Source organism: Papio anubis, chromosome 19, assembly GCF_008728515.1.
Source record: "Papio anubis isolate 15944 chromosome 19, Panubis1.0, whole genome shotgun sequence".
In the NCBI taxonomy this organism is placed as follows: Eukaryota; Metazoa; Chordata; class Mammalia; order Primates; family Cercopithecidae; genus Papio; species Papio anubis.
Genome location: NC_044994.1, coordinates 66653722 through 66681455, shown reverse-complemented (window position 1 = coordinate 66681455; position 27734 = coordinate 66653722). Strand labels below are relative to the sequence as shown.

Sequence of the window (27734 nt, the reverse complement as noted above, 5' to 3'; positions counted from 1 at the left end):
CTTTCAAGCTATGCAAATATCCCGTTCCTTAAACCTTCGCCTACCAATTTGCGAGTGTGTCAGGGGTCTCTCCTGCAGCAGCAGCTGCTCCAGCTTGGATCTCCCACTTCCCTCCCACATGAGCGGAGATTCTTCACCAAGGGGCACTGCTCCTTCTCACCCACTTTATCGCTTTATTTATTTATATTAGTATGAACTCACAGATTATTTATTCCGTGGTAAAAATCCGACACTACTGCTGTTTTCTCACTCCAGTTGCTCTGCTGGGCCCCTGCGAGCTCTTCCAGGCTGGCTCCTGTGTCCTTGGACGCAGCCCCATGCCCTCAGGAGCACATCCTTACGTTCTGATGCGAGAGGGTCCAGACTCATCTTGCATTTCCCCTCTCCAACCCTGGAACCAACCACTTCAAGGAGCCTTTTCCTTTCATTGAGTTTACTCTGTTCTTTTACGTGAACTGGGCCAATCAATTCTTTGTTTAAGCCAGCTGGACTTCCTGTGGCCCCACAGCCATAAGGAGCAGGGACAGGGACAGGGACACTTCTTGGAACATGCAGGGGGCCATGAGTGAGCCTCCACTTGTGTGGACGAGGGAGGGAGCGCTCGTCTGGGAAGACCTGGGTTCTGTTTTCTGGGTCCTGCCTGCTGTCCCCTGCCCTGAGCTGACACCATCAACCAGACCCCACTCAATAAGCATGTTGGCACGCCGCGAGCAACTCAGATGGAGCGATTCTTTTAGAGGTGTCATGTTTACTTTTTATTTAGGAGTACAAACTGAGACAAAATCATCCTTCCAGTTAGGTGAGGTTTTGAGGGATCATACTAAAGAGAAGACAGGAAAACGCCAGTAATGGTGAAGGTCTTGAGAAAAGGACAGGACCCACAGATAGCGAGAGATCAGAGGAGGCCCTGACTTCTCTCCTCATTTCCTTTCCAAATATCCCAAATGTGCAATGCATCACCTGAGACAGAAGGCAGAAAGCATCAAACTCTCTGTTTATCCCAATTCAATGACAACCAGAATTTTTTTTTTTTGAGATGGGGTCTTGTTCTCTCGCCCAGGCTGAAGTGCAGTGGGGCAGTCACGGCTCATTGCAGCCTCCAACTCTCAGTCTCAAGCAACCCTCCTACATCAGTGCCCTGAGTAGCTGGGACTACAGGCGTGCACCACCACACCTGGCTCATTTTTTTAAAAACTTCTTGTAGACGGGGTCTCGCTACATTGCCCAGACTTGAGTGCAGTGGTGCAATCATAGCTCACTGCAAGCTCAAACTCTTGGTCTCGAGCGATCCTCCTGCCTCGGCCTTCTGAGTGGCTGGGACTACAGGCATACACCATCATGTCTGGTTCATTTCTTAAACTTTTTGTAGAGACAGAGTCTTGTTTTGTTGCCTAGGCTGGTCTCAGACTCCTGGCCTCAAGTGATCCTCCTGCCTTGGCCTCCCAAAGTGCTGGGATTATAGGTGTGAACTGTGGTACCCAGTCAACAACCAGAACTTTCTGCAGACCTTGTGCTTTTGGACCTTGGGTATTTTCTGCAGGTCAAGCCATCCTGACCACTCCGAGAACTTACCCAGGGTGACTCAGCTGTCACTCTAGGTCACTCATAAGCCCATCGGGTAGCTCTACCCATGGACAGCTGGATACACTTGTGTCTGTTCTCTGAAGTCGTAGATGACCTGACAAGAGGGAAAGGAAAGAGGGAACCTCCACTTCCCTGGGCATGTCGGAAAAGGGTGAGGTGAGGGCAGGATTCCTTCTCGTCGGAGGTGACACACAGGAGGCCGGGCCTAGTCCTTCAGCTGGGAGACCTCATAGAGGTACGCGGCCAGCATCTTGGTTCCCTCTATGTAGTTATGCCTAGTAAAGAGGAACACATCGTCGTGTCAGCTGGTGTTGTGAGCCAACACCCAGGCGCGAGGTGACTCCTCTCGAGCCCAGACACACTCTGCCTTCTTCCTGGGGAGCATCCCCCAGCCCAGCCTGGGGGCCCCGAGCACTGCCTGCCTTCAGAATCCAGCACCCCGGTTCTCAAGTGCAGCTTCAGTCTGACTGCCCAGCCCAGAGACCAATCCTGGTCCCCCAGTGCCTAGCTAGTGAATATCAAGCTTGGATCGTGGGCTCCTCCCATTATCCACTTGTTTCTGAAGACCAGGCCTCCCCTCCGGTCCTCTCAGCCAGGTCTCTGTCTCCCCCTCCCTCCTTCCTGCAGGGTCTCTGCCTCTGTCTTAGCCCCTGATCGTCTGCCTTGGTTACCACAGGATGCATTCTTGCCTTCTGCCCTCCTCAGCTATGTTGGGGCCAGAGGCCTCTCCCGGAACTGCCCGAGACCCCTGCCTGCTGGGCCCCTCCTGCTCCCAAGGCCAGCTCAGAGGCTGCACCCGCCCTGTTATGGGAAGAATCCCCATCACGTCCGCCCAAGTCAAGGATGTGTCAGAGCAGCAACACGTGCAGTTAGCAATGATACTGCAGTTCCTCAAAAAGGAAACAGGAAAATGAACAGGAAAAAAAGGAAATGGAGAGAGGGGTAGATGAAGTGCACAGATCAACACTGCATGAACCTTGTTTTTAGCACCTGCTCCTGCAAGGCCTCGTCCTGCCTCCCATCTGAAGTTCCCACTTCACACAAATACAGGAAGGCAGGTCACGGGCCATCGCCCCTACCTGCTTCTCTTGGCAGCTGCACACGGTGGGAAGGGGAAGGGACAAGAGGGACGCTGTGCAGGAGACGCCAACCTGGGCCGCACCCTGGACTCTCACCTGTTGAGCTTTTCATTCTGGGAGTGGGCTCCGTCATCCGCCGACCCCATAGGCAGCAGCATGATGTTCTTGCCCGTGGCCTCCTGAAAGGTCAAGGTCACGGGAATACTGCCGCCTTCCCTGGTCAAGTCTGCCTCAACACCAAAAACTGGGGGAAATGGAATAAAATAAACCGTGAGCTTTGGGGCCCCAAGGTTGGGGATCTGTCTCAGATCACTATTCAGTAGCACTTAGTCAGACCCCGTGCGAGGCCCTGGGGACAGCAAACCCATGTTCGAGGTCTGCCAGGGGCCCAGGCTCCCACACACTGGCTGTCCTCATGCTGACTTAACTACATGCCCAACGATACAGCAGTGCCCCGACATAGCTATGTGCCCACGGGTATAAGAGTCCTATCAGACATGCGAAGGGCCCTGCCCAGCATCATCCACAAGGAGTGTCCAACCTGTCTTCATGGCTCTTCTCCCAGCTACGTAATGAGGGTGACTGCAGTCGGTGACCCAGGGCTTCCCACCGTGGCCCATGTACACCTTGAACTCGTTGGGGCTGTGCAGTTCAGCAAACTTCTTAGTTAGGTAGCTTGTGACCTAAACCACAGATAGAAGACAGACATACAATGCTTTATAAGCTTGGCATTCGATCCAATGCTAGTAACCTACGGGTCTGCTATCACAGGTCTACATCGAGCCTACAATTGGCCTCTGACAGGTCTGCAACGGGTCTATGCTGAGTCTACGATGAGTCTCATTTTCTGTCGCTTAATACTGAGCTGTGTAACGAGAGTAAGGAAAGAGGGGACTTCTTTTTTTTTTTTTTTGAGACGGAGTCTCGCTCTGTCGCCCAAGCTGGAGTGAGTGGCACGGTGTGGGCTCACTGCAAGCTCCGCCTCCCGGGTTCACGCCATTCTCCTGCCTCAGCCTCCCGAGTAGCTGGGACTACAGGCGCCCGCCACCTCGCCTGGCTAATTTTTTGTATTTTTAGTAGAGACAGGGTTTTACCATGGTCTCAATCTCCTGACCTCATGATCCGCCTGCCTCGGCCTCCCAAAGTGCTGGGATTACAAGCGTGAGCCACCGCGCCCGGCCAGAAAGAGGGGAGTTCTTATCAAAAAATAAAACCCAGTTATTTCAAAGTAAAAGACAAAGTTTTAGTATCAAGCAATTCACTCTTTCCAAAGATCTTCCAAATGATGAAACTATTTAAATTACGTATAAAAACAATCTTCCCTGACCTGCTTTATATTCTGGACAGAATGTTCGTGTGCCCCCAGAATTCATATATTTAAGGCCTACACTCCATTGTGACTACATTTGGGAACTTAACAGAAGTAACTAAGGTGTGAGACAAAGTCACAAATGTGAGAAACTGCGTGTGCGCCGATCCGCTTGTCGGCCTATTTCACAGGCTCCACCCTGCCACTACCTGCAGCTCTCAGGAAAGATGCTTTGAAGACAAAACGGGGGGAGCACGCACCGCCCTGCCTCTTGCCCGAGTCGCTGCATTCCTTAGGAGATAAATGACCCTGTCCTTACCTTTTCCCACACATGAGATAGTGCCTGACCGCATTACTGGTTGTGCCTCTGTGACCTATGACCACATGCGCTCTTACACTGAGGCTCAGTGTGGCTTGGCTGGAATGTAACATCTGAGCAGGTGCGATGTGATTCTGCACGCACCGAAGCTCCCCTGCCTGCAGATGAACTACGGGCTGAGCCGCTGTCTCGGAGCAGCCTGGCCAGACCTCTTGAAGGCTGCTCCTGGGCCCCAGGCCGCAGTCCACAGTCCTCAGTGAGACGCCTGAATAAAACTAACTTGAATTATTAAAAGCCTGGCTTTTTTTCTTTAATAGGTTTTTTTTTTTCTTTTTCTAAACCTTATTTAGACAAAGGTTAAATGAGGCCAGAAGGGTGGGACGCAGCCTGAGTAAGAAGATACAGAGAGCTCGCCCTCCGCCATGTGAGGACAAGCGAGGAACCCTCGTCAGATGCCGCAGCTGCCAGCACCTTGGTCCTGGACTCACCCACCTCCGACACAGTGGGAAATCCGTTTCTGCCACGTAAGCCACCCGGTCTGTGGTCTTTATTGTGGCAGCCTGAGCAGACCGAAAGCACTTCATAAAATAAATAACCACAGGCTACACTGCATCCAGACCCAGGATAGAGCCAGGTGCTGGTCCGGGGACTCCTCCTCGTGACAAGACCTCAGTGTTGAGCACGAAGGGCGAGCCCCAGGCTCCCGTTCCCAGTGGAAAGACTCCGACTCCATTTCCCCATGAATCCCAGCTGAGCAGGGCAGTCAGAAGCTGGGCTGACCTCCAGCCACCAGAGTCCCCTCCACACAGTACCATGGTAAGGGGCGGCTCCGGGACTCTGACCAGAACACGCTTGGCCCAACGTTGGTGTTTGGCCTGGAGCCTTGAGGTAAGGTCAAAGGCCAGATTTTAGTAACAAAGGCCAGATCAGTAACAAAGGTCACTTACATGTGATGCATTATCTTACATTAGCTTCTGTATCACGACTGCCGTTATGATTACTGATTTTGCCAGAGCCAGGAAGTGGGGGCATGCGTGGCCTGGGTGTCTGCCTAGTAAGAACCTTTGTTACCCAAGTCTCTGCCCGGACACAGCAGCTCTTGGCCCCCGCCCTGTGTCCCAGCCCCACATGCCTGCTCACTGACGACTTCAGGAGTCATGTTCGGCACGAGCCTGATGGAGAACTTGCCAACCACCTTCCTGGGAATCACGGTCTTGGCCCCCGACCCAGAGAAGGCGCCTTCGATGCCGTGGAGGGAGAGAGACGGGAACCGCCATCGGTGCATGAGGATGTCTTTCTGCAGAAAAATCAGAGGCTCAGGTACACCTCAGGCACTCAGTGCCAGCCCTGTCTGCTCACTGAGGAGCTGGGAATGTTGTCTGGGAAATCAGCGGTGTGAGACAGGCCCTGGCCCAGGACCCGGACAACCACAGGCAGGAGGTCCAGGTGCAGGCACCCTGCCCCGGTGCACTCTGCAGCTGCAGCGAGTGACTCAGCACAAAGCAGGCCCCTGACAGGCTGCACACCCTCAGGTGAGGCATTTTACTGCTTCTCGCTGCAGTGTGGGTGGCTCAGATCCACCCGGCAGAACTAGGAGAGCCACGCTGGCCACTGAGCACCTGTAGAACTGGGGGTGTCGAGATCCCACAGACATTGGAGCTCTTGATGAGCCAGAGGCACCAAGAGGAAGAGGGGATGCAGCCCAGGCTGTGTGCAGGCCTCTCCCGGGAGGAGGAAGAGCGGATGCAGCCCAGGCTGTGTGCAGGCCTCTCCCAGGCCCACAGGACATAGGCGTGCAGCCCGTTCCTACTGACAGAGGACAGCCAGGCTGACCGGCAAATCTGGTACAGGCCTGTGAATACCGATGACGCTATCTCCTCAGACCAGGACAGACTTCATCTCCTGTTTCCCAAGCGTGTCATCAACACCGTGACCTTCCTGCCTGCCCCCGCCCCCCACATCCCTGCAGCAGAAGGTGGGTCAAGAGAGTAGGTGTGCCCCTAAAGGGGATTCCAGAAAGTTCCTCAGTGACTTAGCCACTGAATATGTAGATTTCTGTTTGTGAACCAAACAGCTCAATGTTATCTGGGAGGTACAGACGAGGCCCTAAAACACCATACACAGAGGCAAATACGAGCCTGAGGGACAAGGCAGGAGAAACAGACCCACCTTCTCCCAGGCCCGCTCCTCCCTGCACCCAACCCCTCGGTCCATGACATCACTGTCCAGTCATTGCCAGTGGGAACCTTCTCTTCCTATTCCAGAGGCTCCTCCCTGATGCCAGCCAAGGCTCCTGTGCCTGCAACAGCCTCACGGGTCTCCCAGCTCCACCGACTCAGCTCCAACACCCCAACCCATGATCCTTCCCAACGCAAGAACCGATGAACTCAAAGCCTGGCAGGGCTCACCACCTCCTAGGAAGACCTGGAGTTCCACGGCCGTGCCCAGGCCATCAGGCCGGCATGTCGGTCTTGGTCCCAGGCCTCACCCCGCTGCCCGTCTGTCCCCAAGCAGCCAATACGTCCGTGCTCCTGCTCACCGGGCACGCCAGCCTTGCCCTGTACCTCTGCTGGCCGACAGGACCCTCTGATGAGCCTCAGCCGCTCCTAGCACCATGACCCTCCCCTCATGCAGGCGCACAGCCTTTGGGACTGCCCAGTGTGGCCCTTAGCACATCCTTCCAGAGCTCTTGCCCGTCTGTCTCTGGGAGACAAAACTCAAGGGCCCAGCCGGGCCTTATTTCCCTTGTGTCCCAGGGGCTGAGTTGCTTGATTCAACTGATGCTGGCTGAATCAATGGCACAGAACTTACATCTATACTGCATAAGCCCACAGCCTGCAGAACTTCCATCTATACCGCATAAACCTATAGCCTGCAGGACTTACATCTATACCACATAAACCTATAGCCTGCAGAACTTCCATCTATACCACATAAACCTACAGCCTGTAGAACTTCCATCTATACCACATAAACCTGCCAGCCTGCAGAACTTCCATCTATAACAAGATAAACCTATAGCCTGGGTAGAACTTCCCATCTATACCGCATAAACCTATAGCCTGCAGAACTTCCATCTATACCGATAAACCTACAGCCTGCAGAACTTCCATGTATACCACATAAACCTACAGCCTGCAGAACTTCCATCTATACTGCATAAACCTATAGCCTGCAGAACTTCCATCTATACCACATAACCCTACAGCCTGCAGAACTTACATCTATACCACATAAACCCACCACCTGGAGAACTTCCATCTATACCGCACAACCCACAGCCTGCAGAACTTACATCTATACTGCATAACCCTACAGCTTGCAGAACTTACATCTATACCACATAAACCCTACAGCCTGCAGAACTTACTTCCATACTACATAAACCCATAGCCTGAAGAACTTCCATCTATACCACATAACCCTACAGCCTACAGAACTTACCTCCATACCACATAAACCCACAGCCTACAGAACTTACCTCCATACCGCATAAACCTACAGCCTAGAGAAAAGTCATGACCCACTTTTCCCCTAACAGTGAGGTAAACATTCGGCAGAGTTTCCACCTAGCACTCGGCTCTGGTGTGGCTTACATGATCCCTGGGTCCAGTGGTAAGGAGGTTACTCTATAAACACAAACATGGCAGAGCCGCTACCAGCAGGAGCCAGCCCATGTCCCCTCTGCATGCTTCTCCAGGTCTGATGGAATTAAAAGTGGATTTTGATACTAAAAAATTCCAACGACCAGCAACCTGGTCACAGCCTGCTTTCTGAGTGTCTCCACTGTTTGGTGACTCATGTGCACTGGACACTCCAGCTCCTTCCCTCGGAGACCCCCTGGAGCCAGGGAAGGTGACAGGGCCTGGGGGACACCTGTGTCACAGCGTGGCCCAGGCAGGTGGCAGGGTCGAGGCCTGAATCAGCACCTTGTTGTTGTGCAGGAGGATCTGCGCCCCCACGTCCTTGGCAAACTCCTCTATGTCAAAGTCGATGTCGTCGTACAGCTTGTGCTCCTCTTCCGTGACGGCGGCCACGGCCTCGTTAATGCCGGGGATCAGGATGTTCCCCCTCTTGTCCACCAAAGAGCCTGAGGGAAGCGGGAGAGGGTTACAGCACCCAGGGGAGGCCGCACCAAGGCAAGCTGCTCTTTCCTGCACTGACCCCAGGGAGCCGGGCTCAGGAGAGATGCGGCTCAGGCCCCACAGCCACGCGGCTGAGGGAGGGGCCAAGAGTAGCCACAACGGTCCACAGAATGATGCTCGTGGACGCATCCCAGGCACGTGTCACCTGTCAGGCACCGTCCGGGGCCTCAGGCTCAGCCAGTGATGGAATCAGCCGAAGAGCCAGTGATGTAATCAGCTGAACAGCCAATGAGGGAGCAGCCTAGGCATTCCCATGTCTCAGGTAAGGAGACTGAGGAACACGTGGGGAAAGGAAATGGTCCTTGGTCATGGACCGCAACACAAATCAGCAGACTGGCTTCACACGGCCCCACTCTAACCACCACCGCACTGCCCCACGTGCCTTTTGAACACACACTCCACAAGAAACGTGCTGCTCCTGAGCTGAGGGTAAACTGTGGGTATCACAGAGTGGGTGTCACGCGGGCAGCTGGCATTGGCGGGGAGGAATGGAGAGCTTGTGGATGCTGCGGGAAGCGAGGGCTGTGCTTGGCCTCAGAGCAGGAGGACGCCAGGGACAGCATGACAAGATGCCTGCTCTCAAAGAGCTGATCAGGCGGGGGGACCTGGACGGGGCCAGTTATCACATAAGACGGGCCCAAACACACGCCCTGCAAGAGACGTCAAATGACCACGTCCAAAGGAAGGACAGCACCATCTGCCGCGAGGGGCTTGGCCAGACAGGACCTGGGGGCGATGGAGTTGGGTGCTGGAGGCAGGGTAAGGTTTCACCAGGTGGTGACAGGCACAGGAGGGCTTCAGGGGCAAAAATAAAACAAGGGGGCCTCTCAGAGGCACAAGTGAGTGGAAGGAGGGAGAGGCACAGTTGGAAACCGAGACAGAAGTTGGTTCATGTGGAATGCTGAAATGCACCCAATGCTGATGACAGACAGCCTGGAGGTCACGCGCGTCCACTTTCCCCTAAGCTGCGGACGGAACGCCCATCCCACACTTACCCATCAGCAAAATGAGATCAGTCATGGCCTCGTGCACCGAGCCCCCGTACACCCCGGAATGGAGGTCTTTGTTGCTGCACTCCACCTGCATGGAAACAAAGGCTACTGTATCTGGCTGCCTAGTGGCAGCTTATTTTTATCACGTGACAGTGAATTCAACAAAGAGCATTTACAAGGCCTGACAATTTTCCAGATCAAAATTTGCTCCCTCAGGGAGCAAAGCAAAGCATTTCCCCAATTAAAAACTTAGGCAGGAACAAAAAAAATACCAGCTTATCTGTGGCATATGCCAACCACAGATGAGATGGTAACACTAGCCACAGGTACAAGCATTCCACAGGGCAATCTGCCTCCCACTCAAAGCCTTCGCTAGAAGTTTAACAAAGACCCTGCACCTCTGCTGAGAGGCGGCCCAACATGAATGAGACCCACCACGGGCCTGGAGCCCGACACCTGGGGTCGGACCTCGCCCTTGCACTGAGCAGCCGCATGCCCAGCGTAGGGCAGCTGCCTGCAAAGTGCCCGGCCTCCTGGCCTGCAAATGGAAGAGGCGCAGTGCCCCTCCCAGCACCGGGGGTGACAAGGGGCCACTTTTAGAACCAGAACAGTGCCTTGCTCAGAGTGAGGGCTCAGGGCAGCAACTGCAGTGATTTCTAGCACTGTTCAGGTTATAAACGACGTCTGCAAACAGGATCTAATGTAATCACCACAGTCATCCTGTGGGGTATTGGGAGATGACCACCAGCCAGTAAGTGGGAGAATCCAGCCAGGCCTGGCCCTTCCCATGCTCAGTGCTGTCTTGGTTTCTCTTTTTTTTTTTTTTTGGACACGGAGTCTCACTCTGTAGCTCAGGCTGGAGTGCAACGGTGCAATCTCCACTCACTGCAACCTCCGCTTCCTGGGTTCCAGTGATTTTCCTCCCTCAGCCTCCCGAGTAGCTGGGATGACAGGCACCCGCCACCACACCCGGCTAACTTTTTGTATTTTTAGTAGAGACGGGGTTTCACCATGTTGGCCAGGCTGGTTTCGAACTCCTGACCTCAAGTGATCCGCCTGGCTCGGCCTCCCAAAGTGCTGGGATTACAGGCGTGAGCCACTGCACCTGGCCTCAGTTTCTCCTTAAGTCATGGGATAAGGAGCCTAAGTGCTAACATATCAATGTTTCAGCCTTCACAAGGAAGTGTTTCTAAAATGCTTTGTATGTGTTTGCATCTCCTGAAATGAACTAGCATTTAATCTCCTCTCAGCCGCTGTAAGGCGACATTACAAATCACACTGTCCTAGCTTGACGCTGCTGTGTGTTAACTTCTGATCGCTGGAAGTGTTGCTGTCCACCCTGCTGTATGACGGTGGTTTATGGAAGCTGGGAATGGGGGCACTACGTGAGCCCTGTGCCTCTCCTTCCTGCACACCTGACTTCTGGGTCCTTGCCTACTTTGGGCTTGGAAGAACCAGGAGACTCAGGGGTTAGAAAAAAGTGAAGCCTACAGCTTGGCACTGTACCTCGATGAAAAAGTAGCAAATGCCCCTGAGGCCATAGGTGATGCAGGGTTTCTTCTTTCCCAGCCAGTAATTGTCAGAAATGCAGACATAGTCCACATCCTTAAAGAATGTGTCTTTCTGGGCGAAAATCAGCTCGTCTAGGCCCTCGGAGCCTGACTCCTCCATGCCTTCAAGGCAGAATCGGATGTTGACAGGAATCTCCTGTGAGAAGGGAACAGCACGAATGGATATTCAGCTTGGCGAGCCTCCTTTCTAGACACCACGCTCAGGATTACATATTTCACATCTCCCGCATTCTCCACACCGACCGCATGGGCCTCTGTGCGCACCTGTCGCCATCCCCTCCCCAGGCACTGCCAGGCCACTGTGGCTCCGGGCCACTTGGACCTGTCCAGTCTCGCAAGTTGGGGCTCTCTGGAGCCACCCCACAGGACCGAGGGGAGCTTCCAGGAAAGCCCGTGCTGCTCCCTCTGCAATAAGGGCCACAACACGAAGAACAGCACACGAGTCCTGATTATACCAGCGGCGCCACCGACACGAGGAGGGGTGGGTCCTCCTGTGCGACCTTCGCTGCTCCCAGGCACAGAAGCGCTGCTCTCCCTGAGGAGGCCGACGGGAACGTGCGCACCTTGCGTGTATCTGGATCATTGTGGCTTCACAGGTGCTCTCCCGACTCTGACCCCAAAACCCAAAGGTGAAAAATGAGGTTGTGCACGAAGCTGGTGATTTGCCAAAGGCCAGGCGGGCTAAAGAATGGCAGGTCCTAAATGAGGACTCAAAGCTACTGAGTCCTAGTTCAAGACCGCCCAGGCTGCCCCCAGACAGCCCTGTTCATGGATGCGCTTCCTCCCCTGCCTCCTCCTCCTCTTCTGCCCTCCACGTGAAATCTTCCACAGGACCTCTGCCCGTGCACAGCCACCTGTCACCCTTGGTTGCCCCAGTGCCCGAGGTGCCTGCACTGCAGCTGAGGCTGAGGGCTCCACGGGGCCAGAGGCTGGAGAAGCTTCCTAGTTCCCGCCCAGCATGCGGGCTTGGCCGCGCCAGGCCAGGTGGCTCTGGGTGTCACTTCCCACCATGTAAAGTAATAATCCCCTGGACCAGCAGGGCTGAGACCCTTTTCAGACCTAACATTCCATGCTTTGACAAAAATGCTTATCTTATTCTTATTTCATCACGATACTAGAGAAAAGCAAGATGCAAAGATGTCTATACAGCATGATCACAACTGGGCAAAAAGCAACAGAAAATCTTGGTAAATTTCTTTTTTTTTTTTTTTTTGAGACGGAGTCTCACTCTGTCGCCCAGGCTGGAGTTCAGTGGCACCATCTCGGCTCACTGCAAGCTCCGCCTCCCGGGTTCACACCATTCTCCTGCCTCAGCCTCCCGAGTAGCTGGGACTACAGGCGCCTGCCACCTCGCCCGGCTAGTTTTTTGTATTTTTTTAGTAGAGACGGGGTTTCACCGTGTTAGCCAGGATGGTCTCGATCTCCTGACCTCGTGATCCGCCCGTCTCGGCCTCCCAATTCTTGGTAAATTTCAAAATATTAATTGTCTTTGGATTCTAAGCAAGTATTTTTCTTTCTACTTGTCTGTTTTTTAGCAAACTTTGAACAATGAGCCGGTATTTCACAGCTAGGAGAATGCTTTTTTTCTTTTCTGAGACAGAGTCTCGCTCTGTCACCCAGGCTGGAGGGCCGTGGCACGATCTTGGCTCACTGCAACCTCTGCCTCCCTGGTTCAAGCGATTTTCTTGCCTCAGCCTCCAGGGAGCTGGGATTACAGGTGCCCACCACCATGCCCGGCTAATTTTGTATTTTGAGTAGAGACGGGATGTCACCATGTTGGCCAGGCTGGTCTTGAACTCCTGACCTCAAGTGATCCACCCACCTCGGCCTCCCAAAGTAATTCCTCCCAAAGGAATTACAGGTGTGAGCCACCGCACCCAGCCAGAGAATACATTTTAAAAATCACAATTCAGTTTTAGGAGGACGTAAACCACACAGAGAGAGTGAGCGGCCTGTGTGATATCACAAAGCCTACACTACATTCCGGCAAGGGACCACACTCACAGACTGACGTCAGGGACTGAAAAGTCACATTTCATGCGGTGGCAAAAACCATGCTGAGTTGCCAATATTGCGACCTTAAAGCAGCTGTAAAACAATTAAACTTTGAATGTTTCCGAAAGCTGGAAACATCATTTGTGCTGATAAGGGCTGGGGGAGCTTGTCTTCTCTTTTCCTGTGAGCTTTACAAGCCGTGTGTGAACAGAGAACCTGTCTTTGTATGGCTCAGACGGAACCCAGGACTCAGGCAGAAGTCAGCGTGGGGGGCATACCTGGTCTGTTTTCTGATACGCTTCCAGGGCGTTTATCCAGCCGGCCACAGGGCCCTTATCATCAGTTGAACCTCTCCCATACAGCTTGCCTAGAACAGCAATCCACAAAATCATGAAGTGATGACTACAATGACCCCAGAAGCAGCGTGTCTCAGGTGCACATCTGATAACCCCTTAGCCAAGCAAGGCTTCCCCTTCCGAGATCAGGAGCCCCCAGTCTCCACCCAACACTATTGTTAAATTTGTCAGATAATTCGCCATCATCAAAGAGATAAGCCATGTGGATGCTCCCAAGTCCCCCCTTCCCTCTCCCACCGTGTTCACGGCTGTCAGCTGGGGGCACGGCTTCCCGCTGGGTCAGGGTGGAGACCTCCAATCTGACTCCAGGAAGTCGCAGCCAGCTGCTTAGTTCATTAAAACCTATTTACCAGAAGCAGCGGGGAGCAATGGGGACAGGAGGCCCAGTCACTTAGCTGGGGAGCAATGGGGACAGGAGGCCCAGTCACTTAGCAGGGAGCAATGGGGACAGGAAGCCCAGTCACTGAGGAACCTCAAGGCACCGTTGTCAAAGAAGAACCATAATCTCACCCCCACCCAATTGTGACACCTAATTTGATTAAAAACCAGAGAACTAACATGTTTATCAGTTAACGTCTGCTTCTTTCTTCCTGTAGTTATCACTCTGAAAACTACAGACAAGACGCTGCTTCTAATCAGCATCATCAGTCACAGTGGCCCCTCACCACACCTGCTTCTGGGGAAGCTGACGTGAGCGAGAACTTGAAGACGAGGCCCCACCCCTCCTCCATCCTCTGCCATGCCATCCCAGCCTCATGGAACCAGACAGAGGAGGGAGCCGTCCTCAAGGCGCGGCCTTCTCATGGGCCTGGGTCTGCCCAACTGGTCTCCTGACCTCCCGGGGCTCAGCCTGCTTCCCAGGTCCCGCTGTCTTAGCATGACCCAGCCCATGGCAGTATGAGGCTGAAAGTCGTCACCACCTGGGGAATTTCCTTTGACCAATGAAACCCAACTTTTCACAAAAACTGAAAGTCAAATATAAGCTTTTCTAAAAAAAGTCCTCTTCCCTACGACAAACACTGAACAACTGCAGTGGCTGGCACGCTGCTGGCTCAGAGCTGCAGACAAATGTGACCTGCCCACCCTCCAAGGCTCCCCAACAAGGAGAGGGAGGCCGGGCGGCTGGCAGTGAAGCTTTACCACAGTACAGGTGCTCTTCTAGGTTCCTTGACAGTCAGGAGCCTACTGAGGCTGGGACAGGGAGGGCTAAGAGGATGGTCGAAGGCAGGCCTCACAGAGGACGAGGCAGTGGTGGCGGGGCTGATGCCCGCGCAGGTGCCCAGGTGGTTTTGAGCAGCACACGCTCCTGGGGGCTGCCAGTGGTCCCGTGTGGCTGGGTACAGGTGGGAGAAGGGGCCGGCAGAAGGCAGGCGAGGGGAGGGACCCTCTGTGCCATCCTGAGTCCCCCAGGAGGAGTCAAGAAGAGAAGTGGCATGTTGACGTCACTCTGGGAGCAGCCCAGAAAGGGAGTGGCACCGTGAAGGCCCAGAAGTGGAGAGCAGGCCCCAGCCGAGGAGCAGGTGAGGGAGACAGGGAGCTTTCAATGTGGAAAGGGCAGTGGTCCCGAAGGACAGCCTGGTAGGGATGGGGACCCAGTTCCCGGTGCAGGTGGCAGAGAGAAGGTGCCATTCACGGAGACTGTAAGACAGCAGACAAGGAGCAAAGACAAGGACTTCTGTTCAGAGACAGCGAGTTCCAGGAGTGAGGGCACAGTCAAGCAGACATGCGGGTCTGGCACTTGAGGGCATGGCCAAGCAGACGTGTGGGTCTGAAGCTCGAGGGGCACCCAAGTGCACAGAGAGGGTTAATCCTACAATCCACCACAAGTTAGTAATTCCACCATGACAAGGACAATGACATGGAATGTTGCTTTAAGTAAAGTCATTTTCAATTTTGCACAGTAATGAACACAACTGACACTGGGCCAGGAAAGGGTTGAACACAGATGCAACGAAGGGCTTCGAAGAGAAGAGCCTGGAATTTAGCCCAGAGGGGCCTAGCACCAGGGCGGGAGGATTCCTCGTCTGGTCAAAGACTCCCATGCAGGCACATGTGGAAATTCAGAAATGAAAGCAGAAGGCCTTTACACCAGAAGAAGCAGAAAGAAGAGAGGCCGGTCTGCAGGGTCCCTCACAGCACGGGCCTCAAAAGGCCTGCAGGTGCCCGGCACACGGAAGCACTCGGTGAATAACAGGGACGTCGCCACCCCTACCGAGGCAGCCGGGGTGAGCGAGGCCACTAACATATACTGCAGAAGCAGCTGTCGGTAAGGGCAGGGGAGGGGGACGAGGGGACAGGCTTTTCAGGACGGCTCTGCCTTGATTCCAAATGTGCATTCTGAGAAGTGTCAGCAGTAGAGGAAGCCTGGTAGACCCCAGCCATGGGGTGCTCGTTTGCACACGAAAAGGTAGGCTTTCTGGAAGTTCAGCGACAGAGGCACATGTGAGAAACCTCCATTTCTAGCTTGTATTAAAAACAGTCTGTGCCTGGCGTGGTGGCTCACGCCTGTAAATCCCAGCGCTCTGGGAGGCTGAGGTGGGGGGATCACTTGAGGTCAGGAGTTCGAGACCAGCCTGGCCCGCATGGTGAAACCCCGTCTCTACTAAAAATTAAAAAATTAGCCGGGTGTGGTGGTGGGCACCCGTAATCCCAGTTACTGGGGAGGCTGAGGCAGGAGAATCGCTTGAACCCCGGGGAGGCAGAGCTTGCAGTGAATTGAGATCTTGCCATTGCACTCCAGCCTGAGCTACAGAGTGAGACTCTGTCTCAAAAAAAAGATTTTAAAAAAGTAATAAAATAAAATAAAATAAAATAAAATAAAAACAGTTTGTACTGGAAACAGAAAAACGGACTAGCAGTGACTTTCCAAAAGTCAGTGCTTTTCCTCTGGGCACGCGTGGGCTCACCGTCTCGCTCCACCAGGGTGAAGGGCTCGCTGTCCCAGCCGTCCTCCAGGGCTGCAGGCTGCACGTCCAGGTGCCCGTAAATGCACACGGTCTTCTTCTGTGGGTCGGAGCCCAGTTTGCCGAGCAGAATAGGAGGGAGCGGGATCTCCGAGCCATCAGGGAGCTGAGCATGGAGAGGAAAGGAACCAAGGACAGCCTTTGTTTAAGAAACGCAGTACTTAAGGTGGAGATTATTAAAAGACTTTGAGCTTCCTTATCTGTCCTTATCAACCAACCTCTATTGTAGAGTTTAAGAGCACACTGTTCAATGCAGTCACTAATTCAGATTTACTTCCTGACTTTCTTGTACTCCAGAGCACAGGCACAGAATCATGTTTTCCAACTGCAGGCAGTTCAGTAAATTTTTTTTTTTTTTTGAGACAGAATCTTGCTCTGTCACCCAGGTTGGAGTGCAGTGGCGTGATCCCAGCTCACCGCAACCTCTGCCTCTCAGGCTCAAGCGATTCTTAGGGTCTCAGCTGCCCAAGTAGCTGGGATTACAGGTGCCGGCCACCAGGCCTGGCTAATGTTTTGTATTTTAGTAGAGACAGGGTTTCACTATGTTGCCTCCACGGTAGTCTCGAATTCCTGAGCTCAGGCAAACCACCCACCTCGGCTTCCCAAAGTGCTAGAATTACAAGCATGAGCCACTGCACCCGGCTGGATTTGGTAAATTCTTAAAGGCTGATGTTTCTTTGACTTTTATATAACAAAACACGCAGGCTGAGTTCGGGATGCAACTTAGTTTATTATTTTCTGAAATGATGGTTAAAATCAACTATAATCTAAAATCAGAAGAGATATTTTTGAAATTCTGTGCATAGATTACAATTATGCATGGAAAAGGCCATAAACCAAGATATAAAGAAAAAAAAACCAAAAAACTATATCTAAATTCACGTTTAGCCATTCTAAAACGTTAGTGGTAGCTGCTATGCCTTCTGAGCTTTGTCCCAAAGGCACTACCAGTGTTCCACAATCCCATAGGAATGGAGGACGGGACAGGCATCCCAGCCCGCCCCTGCATCTAAATGGAGGCAAAGCAATCGTAGGTCTTTTCCAATTTTCACATCAGGTCAATGGTCTCCGCCTTTTACTTTAGACCTACTCAGACTGAGCAAAACTCCTGTGGCCACGCAGCTCCTCTACCAGTGCCTATATTCCAGCAGGAAAACACCCCACGCTCATCACAGAGGGCCACAAGCAAGTGGCAGGGGATGGTTTTAGCTGTAGGAGGAAGAGACTGTTCATACTAAAACATGACATCCATATATATCAGTCTAGTTACTAGAAAATACTGTTCATGAAAATAGGTATTAACAGACATAACACACAAACTAAAGTGATACTGAAGTTAAACTAACAGTTTGCAATTAAGAGGTAAAATGAGCCGTCACGGAAATGACAACTGGATCAGGACAGTGCTGGTGATGGGCTGAGAAAAGTGTCCCCTCCAAACTGCAGGGCACCCCCTCTAAGTGTGCAAGCTCTTTAGGGAACTGGGCAGGTGGCTGGGATTCTTGTGGGATCCAGGATTTGTGTTCCCAGTAATTTAAGTAACTCCTGTAACCTGATGGCTGCCAGTGTGCAGCATGTAGCCTGAAGCCCGTCATTTGTCCCAGTGGCACCGTGGCTGCGAAATTTGTCCCAGCAGCACTGTGGCTGTGAAATTTGTCCCAGCGGCACTGTGGCTGCGTGTTTGGCATGTGGCCTGACGTCCCTCATTTGTCCCAGCGGCACTGTGGCTGCGTGTGTGGCGTGTGGCCTGACGCCCCTCATTTGTCCCAGCAGCACTGTGGCTGCGTGTGTGGCGTGTGGCCTGATGCCCCTCATTTGTCCCAGCGGCACTGTGGCTGCGAAATTTGTCCCAGCAGCACTGTGGCTGCGAAATTTGTCCCAGTGGCACTGTGGCTGCATGTGCAGTGTATGACCTGACGCCCCTCATTTGTCCCAGCGGCACTGTGGCTGCGAAATTTGTCCCAGCGGCACTGTGGCTGCATGTGCAGTGTATGGTCTGACGCCCCTCATTTGTCCCAGTGGCACTGTGGCTGTGTCTGTCTTCAGTTCTCACCAGGACAGCCTGTAGCCACCAGGGACAAAGAATTGTTGCTGAAATCTCCCTGCTCTGCTCCCAGGGGACCCATGGCCTTGGCAGTCCCAGCTGGCCCTCAGCTTGCCTGAGCAGAAAAATGATTTTCAAAAGACCACAGATTTTCTCTAAATAAATTCCTGCTCAGTAGGGCTCCTCTGAAATACTTCAGCATTTTATGAGAAACTGCTTGGGCCCATAGGTAACATTGTTCTGAAATGCCAAACATCACCTTTCCTTCATCAGCCTGAAAATACTCCAACTTCTGCACTGACACAGGAGAACACCCACCTCCACCTTCACCCCTGCATCAAGTCATCATCACTCTGAAAAACAGAACCTCACTGCCACCCGGACATGCGGGAAGAGAAGAGAAGATGTGTGGTCACCCCACAGCCACAAGCAGCTCTGCAGAAGATTTCCACCAGTGATGAAATCTTTCAGTTCCTTGATAAAACTCAGTGTTATGTAATTCAAAATAGTATAACAGTAATTTAGCTTTTTATGAAAGGCCCTTTCTTAAGAATTGCACAGCAACGTCAGTGATCAATGAAGTAAATCTAACTATTGTAATGGAACAACTCCCAAAAATGATTTACCTCACCTAGATTTTTCAATATATTAGGAAAAAAGAAAGGAAAGGGAGCAAGGTGAGTCTGACCCTCAAAAGAGACAACATGAAGAAACTTGGTTTATTCTCCCAAAGACGGGGGGAAATTGGTGGGAAGTTATAATATACCTTCAGTCAATTCTTAAATTTGTTTTCAGAAGAAAACCTCATATGAACAGCCCTGCCTGGGGAATCGGGAGGCCTGGGCGTGCACCTGCTCTGCATGAGCCTCCTGTGGGCTCCCATGGACACAGCTGCCTGGCCTCCACTCTCTCCTTCTGATGAAACAAACACGCTGAACTGAACGGCCACACCCAAGCTTCTAGGGCTGTGATTTCAGCTTGACACCCAATCATCAGGCCAAAGAACCCAGATAAGCCTAAGCTTGTAATTAGATCAAAGAATATAAAAGAATATTACCAACTTTGAAAATATATGGCATGAAACATGCAATTAACATAAGGCTGAAATCATTTGAAATAAACTAGTGAAATAATATACAGTAAGAGGCCAGGCATGGTGGTGTGACAATTTGGGATGCCAAGGCAGGTAAATCACTTGAGACTAGAAGTTTGAGACCAGCCTGGAAACCCCCGTCCCAATAAAAAAAATATATATATACAAACACACATATATATATACACACACACACATACACACATACATACACACACCTAGTAAGTCCTCACTCAACTTCATGGATAGGATTTTAGAAACTGTGACTTTAAGTGAACAAAACTACCTTATTCAAGCACCCGTTGTTGTATGCTGTCTTGCTTAAAGCTGCAGTTTCTAAGAACCTGTGGATGACGTGAGTACTTACTGTACCACAAAGTGAGACTGTTCATTTAGGAAGAAAACAAACCATTCTCACCTGTCAGAATCCTGCAATGAAAAGCAACCGACCCCCACACAAAATATCTCTTATGAAAAAGTGGCTCACGCCTGGCATCCCAGCATTTTGGGAGGCCGAGGCAGGCGGATCACCTGAGGTCAGGAGTTTGAGACCAGCCTGGCCAAAGTGGCAAAACCCCGTCTCTATAAAAAAAAAATAAAAATTAGCTGGGTGTGGTGGCGCACGCCTGTAATCCCAGCTACTCAGGAGGCGGAAGCAGGAGAATCGCTTGAACCTGAGAGGCGGAGGTTGCAGTGAGCCAAGATCACACCACTGCACTCCAGCCTGGGTGACAAAGGGAGACTCTGTCTCAAAAAAAAAAAAAAAAAAGGCTCAGGGACGCAGCACTGTGTGTGTGGGGGAGCTGGGAGTTGGGAGGAGTCTTTATAATTTTTAAACGGACATGAATAAAGTGTAACTTCCTAGTTTGAAAGCTACGGATCGCTGGGACGGGAATCTCAGCCATTCTCTAAGAAGGACTGTTACATTAACTTAGTCTTGAGTAACTGTCAGCAGTTCTCCTTCCTGGAGAAAAATGCTGAGTGCCACAAGACCTTTGTCCCAGTACAACTGAAGCAGTCACGTACAGGACTTACCATCCAAATCTGGCCCTTCCTTTTTTGTTTTAAAGATGTCTGGAGTATTTGAAGCGAAAGACCTTTTAAGAACTTGTGGAGTCTTGTCAACCCCTCAGGCAGAATCTGTTTGTGGTCTTGCAATGCAAAGAATGCTGACTCCTACCTTTTGTTTTCCGATATCCACCAGTTCCACAGAGCCGCCCAACTGCTTAACATCTGCGGCAGCAACCTCCATCATCCTCCTGATTTCGCCTCTCTTCTCGGGCCACGCGGACACACTCTGGATAGCTACCCATTTTGCGAGTTTCTGTTTGTGGACAACAAGCAACAAAGGATTCTGAAAAGGTGTCCTTGAGGGAGAAAAGGTTTCCATAATGTTGCCATGTTCTAGGCACACGTGGTTGCCTGACCCTCTGTGGCTGCTGCATTTGAATAGGCTGACTGGAAATAGGACAGACCCATCACATGTGCTTTGGGTTTAAGATTTTAAAAACTGTTTGTTCTAACCCTGTACCAAGAACTAGAGTACAAAAGAAAAATGTCAGATGGTTTATTTTTAACGATTAAGGAGGAAGTAAATGTAAAATGTACCAGGTTCCACAAATAAGTTTCTATCTGAATCTAACTAAATTACAACTGAAAGATACAGAAAATACCCAATGTTGCCACAGTCCAAATTAGCTTATTTATCATCTTGACAATGGCCAAATTTTCTAAAGTATAATTTTCAGAATGAGAATTCTAAAGATTTCATCTGTAATGTGTCTACGAAGAATACGTTTACAGCATAATGCTCTAAGTTAACATCAAGAAACAGATTTATATATAACATTATTGAATTACTTAGAATATACTTAATGCAATCTATTTAATCTGTAATTATCACAAGAAATTGTTGATGGAGATGAAACAAAAATTTCAATTAGATTTGCTATTCTTAGAAACATATATTAACACTTTATCAAAAACCAAAAGTGTAACCTATACTGTAGGAAGAAGCTAATGGAACAGATCTCTAGGCAGATCTTCTAACCCTGGATTTAAATGGCATAATTCATATTAGCTCTTGACAGTTTCTCTGGGCCCCATGGGATTAAATCAGATTTTAATGAATAGGGATTTTAGTGAATATCAGATTTTAATGAATATTCCCTTACCTTAATGTAGCGATCCTGATTGTCATCAATGTACTTAAACAGGGTCGTGAGGGCCGCCATCTTTCAACCAAAGCCCAGACCGCAGATCTTGAAGGTTCTTGAAAGGAAGAGCAACTGGTCAGTCCTGTCTCTAGTAGGCACTGACCGGCAACCTACCCAGAAAGCACTTGTTCAGAATTGTAAAGTGTTGCCCCACCCTCCCAGCCAGCACTGCAACACCCTCAGCCAGAAACGCTCCAGGAAGTGACTGCAGCTTCAGAGACAAAAGCTCTGGGAACCAGTGAGAGGCTGGGGCTAATCTTCCCTCCTTTACTTGGAAGGAAAGTTACACAAAATTCCATGTCAGATGACAGGTAACAGAGGGAGGGCCTGAGTTGAAGAAAATACGGTGAAAACTAAAAGTAGGCACTTTTCGTTTTACCGGTACTTTAATAAAAATTTTTACACTCTTAAAGCCCAAAAGTAAGTTCCACTTTCTGTTATCCCAGAGGATATAGTCACTTCAGGGATCTCAGCAAGAATGTCACATCCTGTGTCCACCACCACAAACCCACAACACAGACAACAGAGCCCAAGGAAACCCAAATTCAGTTTAAGAAAGTTGATGATCTTAGTCCAGAAACAGCCAAAGGGTAACAGCTAAACCTCCACAAGCACCTGACCAACAGGCCACACAGGCTCCAGGACACATGCTCTCACCCCCCTTCCACGTGTGACGCCCAGCAACTTCCACCCCACTCACAGATACAGGTGAAAACACGTCATCGGACTCTTTTTAGAAGTTGGAATGAATGTAAAAACGATTCTGGTATTGGGACTTTTATAATTGGCTTTCTGCAGCAGAAAGCACCCGGCTGTACTGAGCAAATTCAAGACTGCGGGGCCATGAAGTGCCTTGGAATCACAGCTGCGGAGTGACAGGACCCTACTACAGCCCCGTGTCTACGTGCCAGACAAATGCCTGTGCATTGATGTGCTTCAGGTAAAGAGCACTGTTTTCTTGGTATAGGATTTCAAAGTGATTTCTCGGCAGAGAGGTCACTTTATCCACGGTGACACCAAGCGTGGCAACTGTTCACAAGTGGCTGTTGCTGTGCAGGGTGAAATCGTAGGGCACTGCAAGTTGCAAATGTGATTTCTAGATGGGTGGGAGACCCATCCGCTGCCTTCTCAAGTGCTCTCTTCCTCCTCTTCAAACACCAGCCACAGAGCACGGAAGAGCTACATACCTCCCAGCCAGCTGGGATCTCTGCACTGAGGCACTCATTTGGAGGAGCCTCAAGTAAGATGGAGCCCATGAGCACGCCGGAGAGGCGTTTATCAGTGTTAATACACCAAATTGTCGTCCACCTGTTGCCAAAAATGTACGCAGGGAAGCTACCTGTTCACATTAAAAGAAATCCTATTTAGCAGGACAATATGCTACATGTGGTGATTTTCATGAGTTCCTGGTTATTAAATGCCACAAATCCCAAGCTCACTGTGGTACATTCTCATTAATATTATGCTCTTGTAGTCAAATTAACCAATGGCATTATAGCTAATGTCACTCAAAAATGTACTCACGTGCCACATAACATTTCCATCAACAACGGCGGTGGTCTCAAAAGATTATAATGGAGCTTAAAAATTCATTTTCTGTCTAGGTATGTTTAGATACACAAATACCTACCACTGTGTTACAACTGCTTACAGTATCCAGTAAAGGAACAGGTATGGGTTTGCAGCCTAGGAACAATAGGCTACACCACATAGCCTATGTATGTAGAAGGCTGTACCGTCCAAGTTTGTGTGAGCGCAGCTCAGGATGTGCACACAACAACGAATCGCCTAACGATGCACTTTCTCGGAATGTATCCCCATCCTGAAGCAACACGACTGTAATTATCTAAGTTACAACTGTCACTAAAAGCGAGGAAACAAAGATCAGATTGTTCCACCATCAGAGATGGGCTAAAAAGCAACTCCTGCTAATCACTCATCCAGTCAAACCAGGTTGGGCCAGGTTCCAGTTTCTCCTCCCACTCACACTTCTGGGTTACCCGTTTCACCTCCCCCCGTTACAAAGCCATTAAATGGAACCATTTTTATATGCTCTGGAGAACACCACTAATTAAGGTAAAAGCAGTATGCTGGATCGAGCAAAAGCAAGCATTATCCTTTTAAATGACACCTCACTCCCCTCTAAAAATCTAAAGTTCATAAGGAGTAACTTTATTTATCGAGACAGGGTGTCATTCTGTTACCCAGGCTGGAGTGCACTGGTGCAATCTTGGCTCACTGCAATCTCTGTCTCCCAGGCTCAAATGACCCTCCTGCCTCAGCTTCCCAAGTAGCTGGGACTACAGGTGTGCACCATCACACACAGCTAATTTTTGTATTTTTTGTAGAGACGGGGTTTCCTCATGTTACTCAGGCTGGTCTCGAACTCCTGGGCTCAAGCGATCTGTCCGCCTCGGTCTCCCAAAGTGCCGAGGTTACAGACATGAGCCACCGTGCCTGGCAAGGGAGTAACATGATTTGAATGTTGAGACTGGTGGAGGGAAGGAGAAATTGCTGTGGCACCTGGAACCATCAGCAATACACACAAATGAGTCTTCTAGTTCTGAGAATCTCAGTCCCTGTCCCTTGATAATTGAAGGCATATATAACACAAATAACTGAATCACACCTTCATGTCTGTATAAGAACCAATAAAAAAATCTCCAGACTGCCCAAGCTAGAACTTGATCCCTAAACACAATGTGAATTCTCTTTCTCCACTCCTGCCTGCAAACATTAGGGACAAGGAAGGCATCGGTAGCAGGCCCCGGGTTCTCCGCCTCTTCATGCAGTCTACACTTGGATGATCTACGGAATCTGACCTTGGCAGGCGGTGGGGAGGGGTAGTTTTGTGGCCCTGTCTGTGAGGACGAAGGTCTCAAGGACATTGGTCCAGGCGGACCAAATATTGTCTCTATTTCACAGATGAGGAAACTGAAGCCAACCGAATGAGACACCTGCTCCAGATCATCAAGCTGGCATGGAATTTTGTCTCCCCTCAGATGCTTCCTCCTATAGCCTTAAAAGCAGCCTAAATGCTGGTGGGAGCTAGGGACCCTGTCCAGGGCCCTTTGAACCTGGGGCGCGTCTGTCCCGCCACACCCCCCACCCCAGGTCTCCGGGAAAGGGATCCCTTGGAGAAAGGCTGGAGTTCTCAGCAGGCCCCTGTGGAGGGGAGTGGACTGACCAGCGCTCGGCTCCCCGCAACCCCATCTGCAACCAGGGTCGTTCCACTCGACTCCACCAGGGAGGGCCACGCAGGCTCAGGCCAAGTGCGCCGCCCAGCTTGTCCCTGCGGACCGGGGACGCGCTCGGTGCTGCTGGGACAGGAGTGGCCCGGGTGAGCGGGGCTCCAGGGCTCCGGAGGTGCGAGAGGCCCCGGGGCCATGGCTGTGTCACGGGCCTCCGCCCCCGACCGCGCGCTAGGGAACAGCCCGGACACCATTGTTTCCGCGTGGCTGCGGCCGGGCGCCCCACGCTTCCCCACGCTTCCCCACGAATGAGGCGTGACTCTCGCCGCTGCCCGGGGTCCTCCCCGCCCACCCCGTTCCCCGCTCAGGGCGCCCACCCGGGAAGGAACGTCCATCAGGAAGACCAACCCGGGAAGGGAGGCCCACTAGGCAAGGCCCTCTTACCAGCAGAAAGCGCGGCGCCGGTTCCGCACCACGTGCCCCGGCCACGACCCCCGGCGCGGGCCCGCCCCGCTGTCGCCCCGGCCACCAACCCCGCCTTGTCCGGAGGGCGGACATCGCCACGCCCCCTCCACGCCCCGCCACGCCCCCGCCACGCCCACCAATCCGGCCAGAGGCCGAGGGGTGGTGTCACCCACTCCCCGCCCCATTTCCGTCCTGCGCCCGGTGCGGAAGGCTGAGGTCACCTCTCCCAGCTCCATTTCCGCCTCGCCAACCAATCCTGGCCTGGTCTACAGGGCTTACGTCACTCCGCCCCTCCCCGACGGTGGACGGGGATGTGGGCGTGGCGAGGGGTGGAGATTTCGTGGGTTGGGATTCAGGGGAGGCAGGACTCGCCGGAGCGCGTGTTCAAGTTGTGGGCTTGCGCTGTCCTTCCCGATCGCTCCCGGGTGGGCGGGAGGGCCTGGTGCTTCAACGGTGGGGTCCGAGAAGTCGCCTGCAGTGCTGCAATGGAGTCCAAAACTGGGGGGCCCTGACTCCACCCTCTAACCTCCTAGGCTCTGGAGGTCCCACGACACTCCCGTTCCCTCCCGCGTCCAGCACTGTGCTTCCGGGTGCGGAGTCGGGGCACGGACTCATGCGGGTCACACAAGCTCCAATGGGAGGTCGGTCTGGACTGGATTAGCAAATTGTTCGTCAGCACCGTTACCGATAGTGGAAATATTTTAGTATTTGTGTCCCATGACCCTAGGAACTGATGAAGGAAGCAGAGCCAGCACCGTTTATGAGCATCTGTGACAGCGCTTTCCTTTTTGATCTTTACAACAATTCTTGGGGGTAAAATTGTTATTCCCTGGCCTGCTCACTTTTCCGATAGAGTATTCTCAAAAGAATTTAAAACTTGTGCCACTACCACATTCTTTAAGGAGTGATGGCTCGGGGGTTATTATTTTTTAAAAATGAATTTAATAGTTGTAAGAGATGTGTACGTTCCCACATAACGTAAAATGTTAAAATGAAATTGCCTCCCCCCTTAAAATTTACATGGTTTGTTTCCTCTTTTATTTTTATTTATTTATTTACTTTGAGACAGAGTCTCTCTCTGTCACCAGGCTGGAGTGCAGTAGCCCAATCTCTGCTCACTGCAACCTCCGCTTCCCGGGTTCAAGCGATTCTCCTGCCTCAGCCTCCCGAATAGCTGGGACAGGCGCGCGCTACCACTCCCAGCTAATTTTGGTATTTTTAGTAGAGACGGGGTTTCACCATGTTGGCCAGTATGGTCTGGATTTCTTGACCTACTGATCCACTCGCCTCAGCCTCCCAAAGTGCTGGGATTACAGGCATGAGCCACCCAGCCCGGCCTCCTCTTTTATCTTTTATTTCCATTCCACATCTCTCATAGAATTTTGTTAAATGTAATATTTTTATACTTAATAGTCTTACTCATACCCTAATCATATTTCTCTACAACAGAATATGATAAAAATTTGAATTAATGTTTACTTTGCTATAACCAGATGAGATTAGGCATGTTCAGGGTGGTATGGCTGTAGACACTTTGCTATAACCAAAAAGCTTTAAGTATTACAATTTGTTCTTCTGGATTAAATTCTCATAACAATTAGTACATAAATGATAAAAAGAAAAAACTATATTACACATTTTGCAAACATTGCAAAAAGTAAACATTGGTGGAAAATACATCCTTTAGTCATATCTACTGGGCTTTTAAATAAATTCCTTCAGGTATCCGTAAATGAGATGATTGCTGAAAAGAGTCAGGGTTTGGTAAAACAAACAAACAAAAAAAACCATATATATATGTAGCAAAAAGAAGTGATTTAGAGTAGAAGCCATAACACACTACTGTTACCAAAATTTAATAGGCTCAAGGTAAGAATAAATAATGAGCAAAGAAGTAGTTGAGAACTTGTTAAGAGCAATCAGATGCTTGAGTCCAAGTGAAAACATGAAAATGCATTTGCAGTACTCAGTGTTAACAGAAGTTGGTGAACATGTTTCTCCTATGACTCTGAATAAATGTTAAGAAAATACAAAACACAAAATTTACCCTTAATATAGAACTCTGTTACTTGGAAATAGGTTAATTATTCCCCGGCAACAATGTTAAGTCAGTACCTGATCAGTGTCCTTGAGTAAGGAGTCGTCCTGCAGTGATACCATGTGGCATTTCAAATTGTCCCTTTGTCTAGAGCATGCCAGCCTTCAAGAGTTGATGACAGACAGCATCAGGAACAATGCCTGGCACTGAGAAGGTGCCTCGTGAGTGTTAATTACTCATCGTTGTGCAGGGACCAGGACTCCTAGGAAGAGGAGACCCTGGTTGAGGTCAGCAGGTCAGCTGCACCACCCACATGCTCTAGGAGAGAGCCTCTGGAAAATTTGAGCAGCTGGAGGTTGATGCCCTTTAGAACT

The 27734-nt window shown here is 51.0% G+C and overlaps 1 protein-coding gene across 2 annotated transcripts; it reads right to left on the bottom strand.

Moving 5' to 3' along the window:
- Positions 1-731: 731 nt before the first annotated feature.
- On the bottom strand, positions 732-27516 carry CNDP2 (carnosine dipeptidase 2). 2 transcript variants are annotated; one of them, XM_009192916.4, is made up of 12 exons: positions 27438-27516; positions 21625-21721; positions 20631-20774; positions 16257-16419; positions 13273-13361; positions 10935-11135; positions 9432-9516; positions 8221-8381; positions 5424-5588; positions 3205-3346; positions 2760-2907; positions 732-1859 (listed from the first exon to the last, which is right to left on the bottom strand). In XM_009192916.4, exons 2-12 carry the CDS (start codon positions 21682-21684, stop codon positions 1790-1792), a joined length of 1428 nt encoding a protein of 475 aa, XP_009191180.1. In that variant the 5' UTR covers positions 21685-21721; positions 27438-27516; the 3' UTR covers positions 732-1789. The 2 variants fall into 2 exon arrangements, with proteins under 2 accessions (XP_009191180.1, XP_009191179.1); XM_009192915.4 differs by lacking the exon at positions 27438-27516 and adding an exon at positions 25302-25396.
- Between the last annotated feature and the right edge of the window lie 218 nt (positions 27517-27734).

Bases quoted from the DNA above. Each gene is read 5' to 3' on its own strand.
- CNDP2 (XM_009192916.4), bottom strand. From the start codon at position 21,684: ATGGCGGCCCTCACGACCCTGTTTAAGTACATTGATGACAATCAGGAT. The intron at 20,775-21,624 runs GTAAGGGAATAT...GTCCACAAACAG, and splicing joins ATCAGGATCGCTACATTAAG to AAACTCGCAAAATGGGTAGC. The intron at 11,136-13,272 runs GTATGCCCCCCA...CCCTTCTCACAG, and splicing joins CGTATCAGAAAACAGACCAG to GAGATTCCTGTCAACATCCG.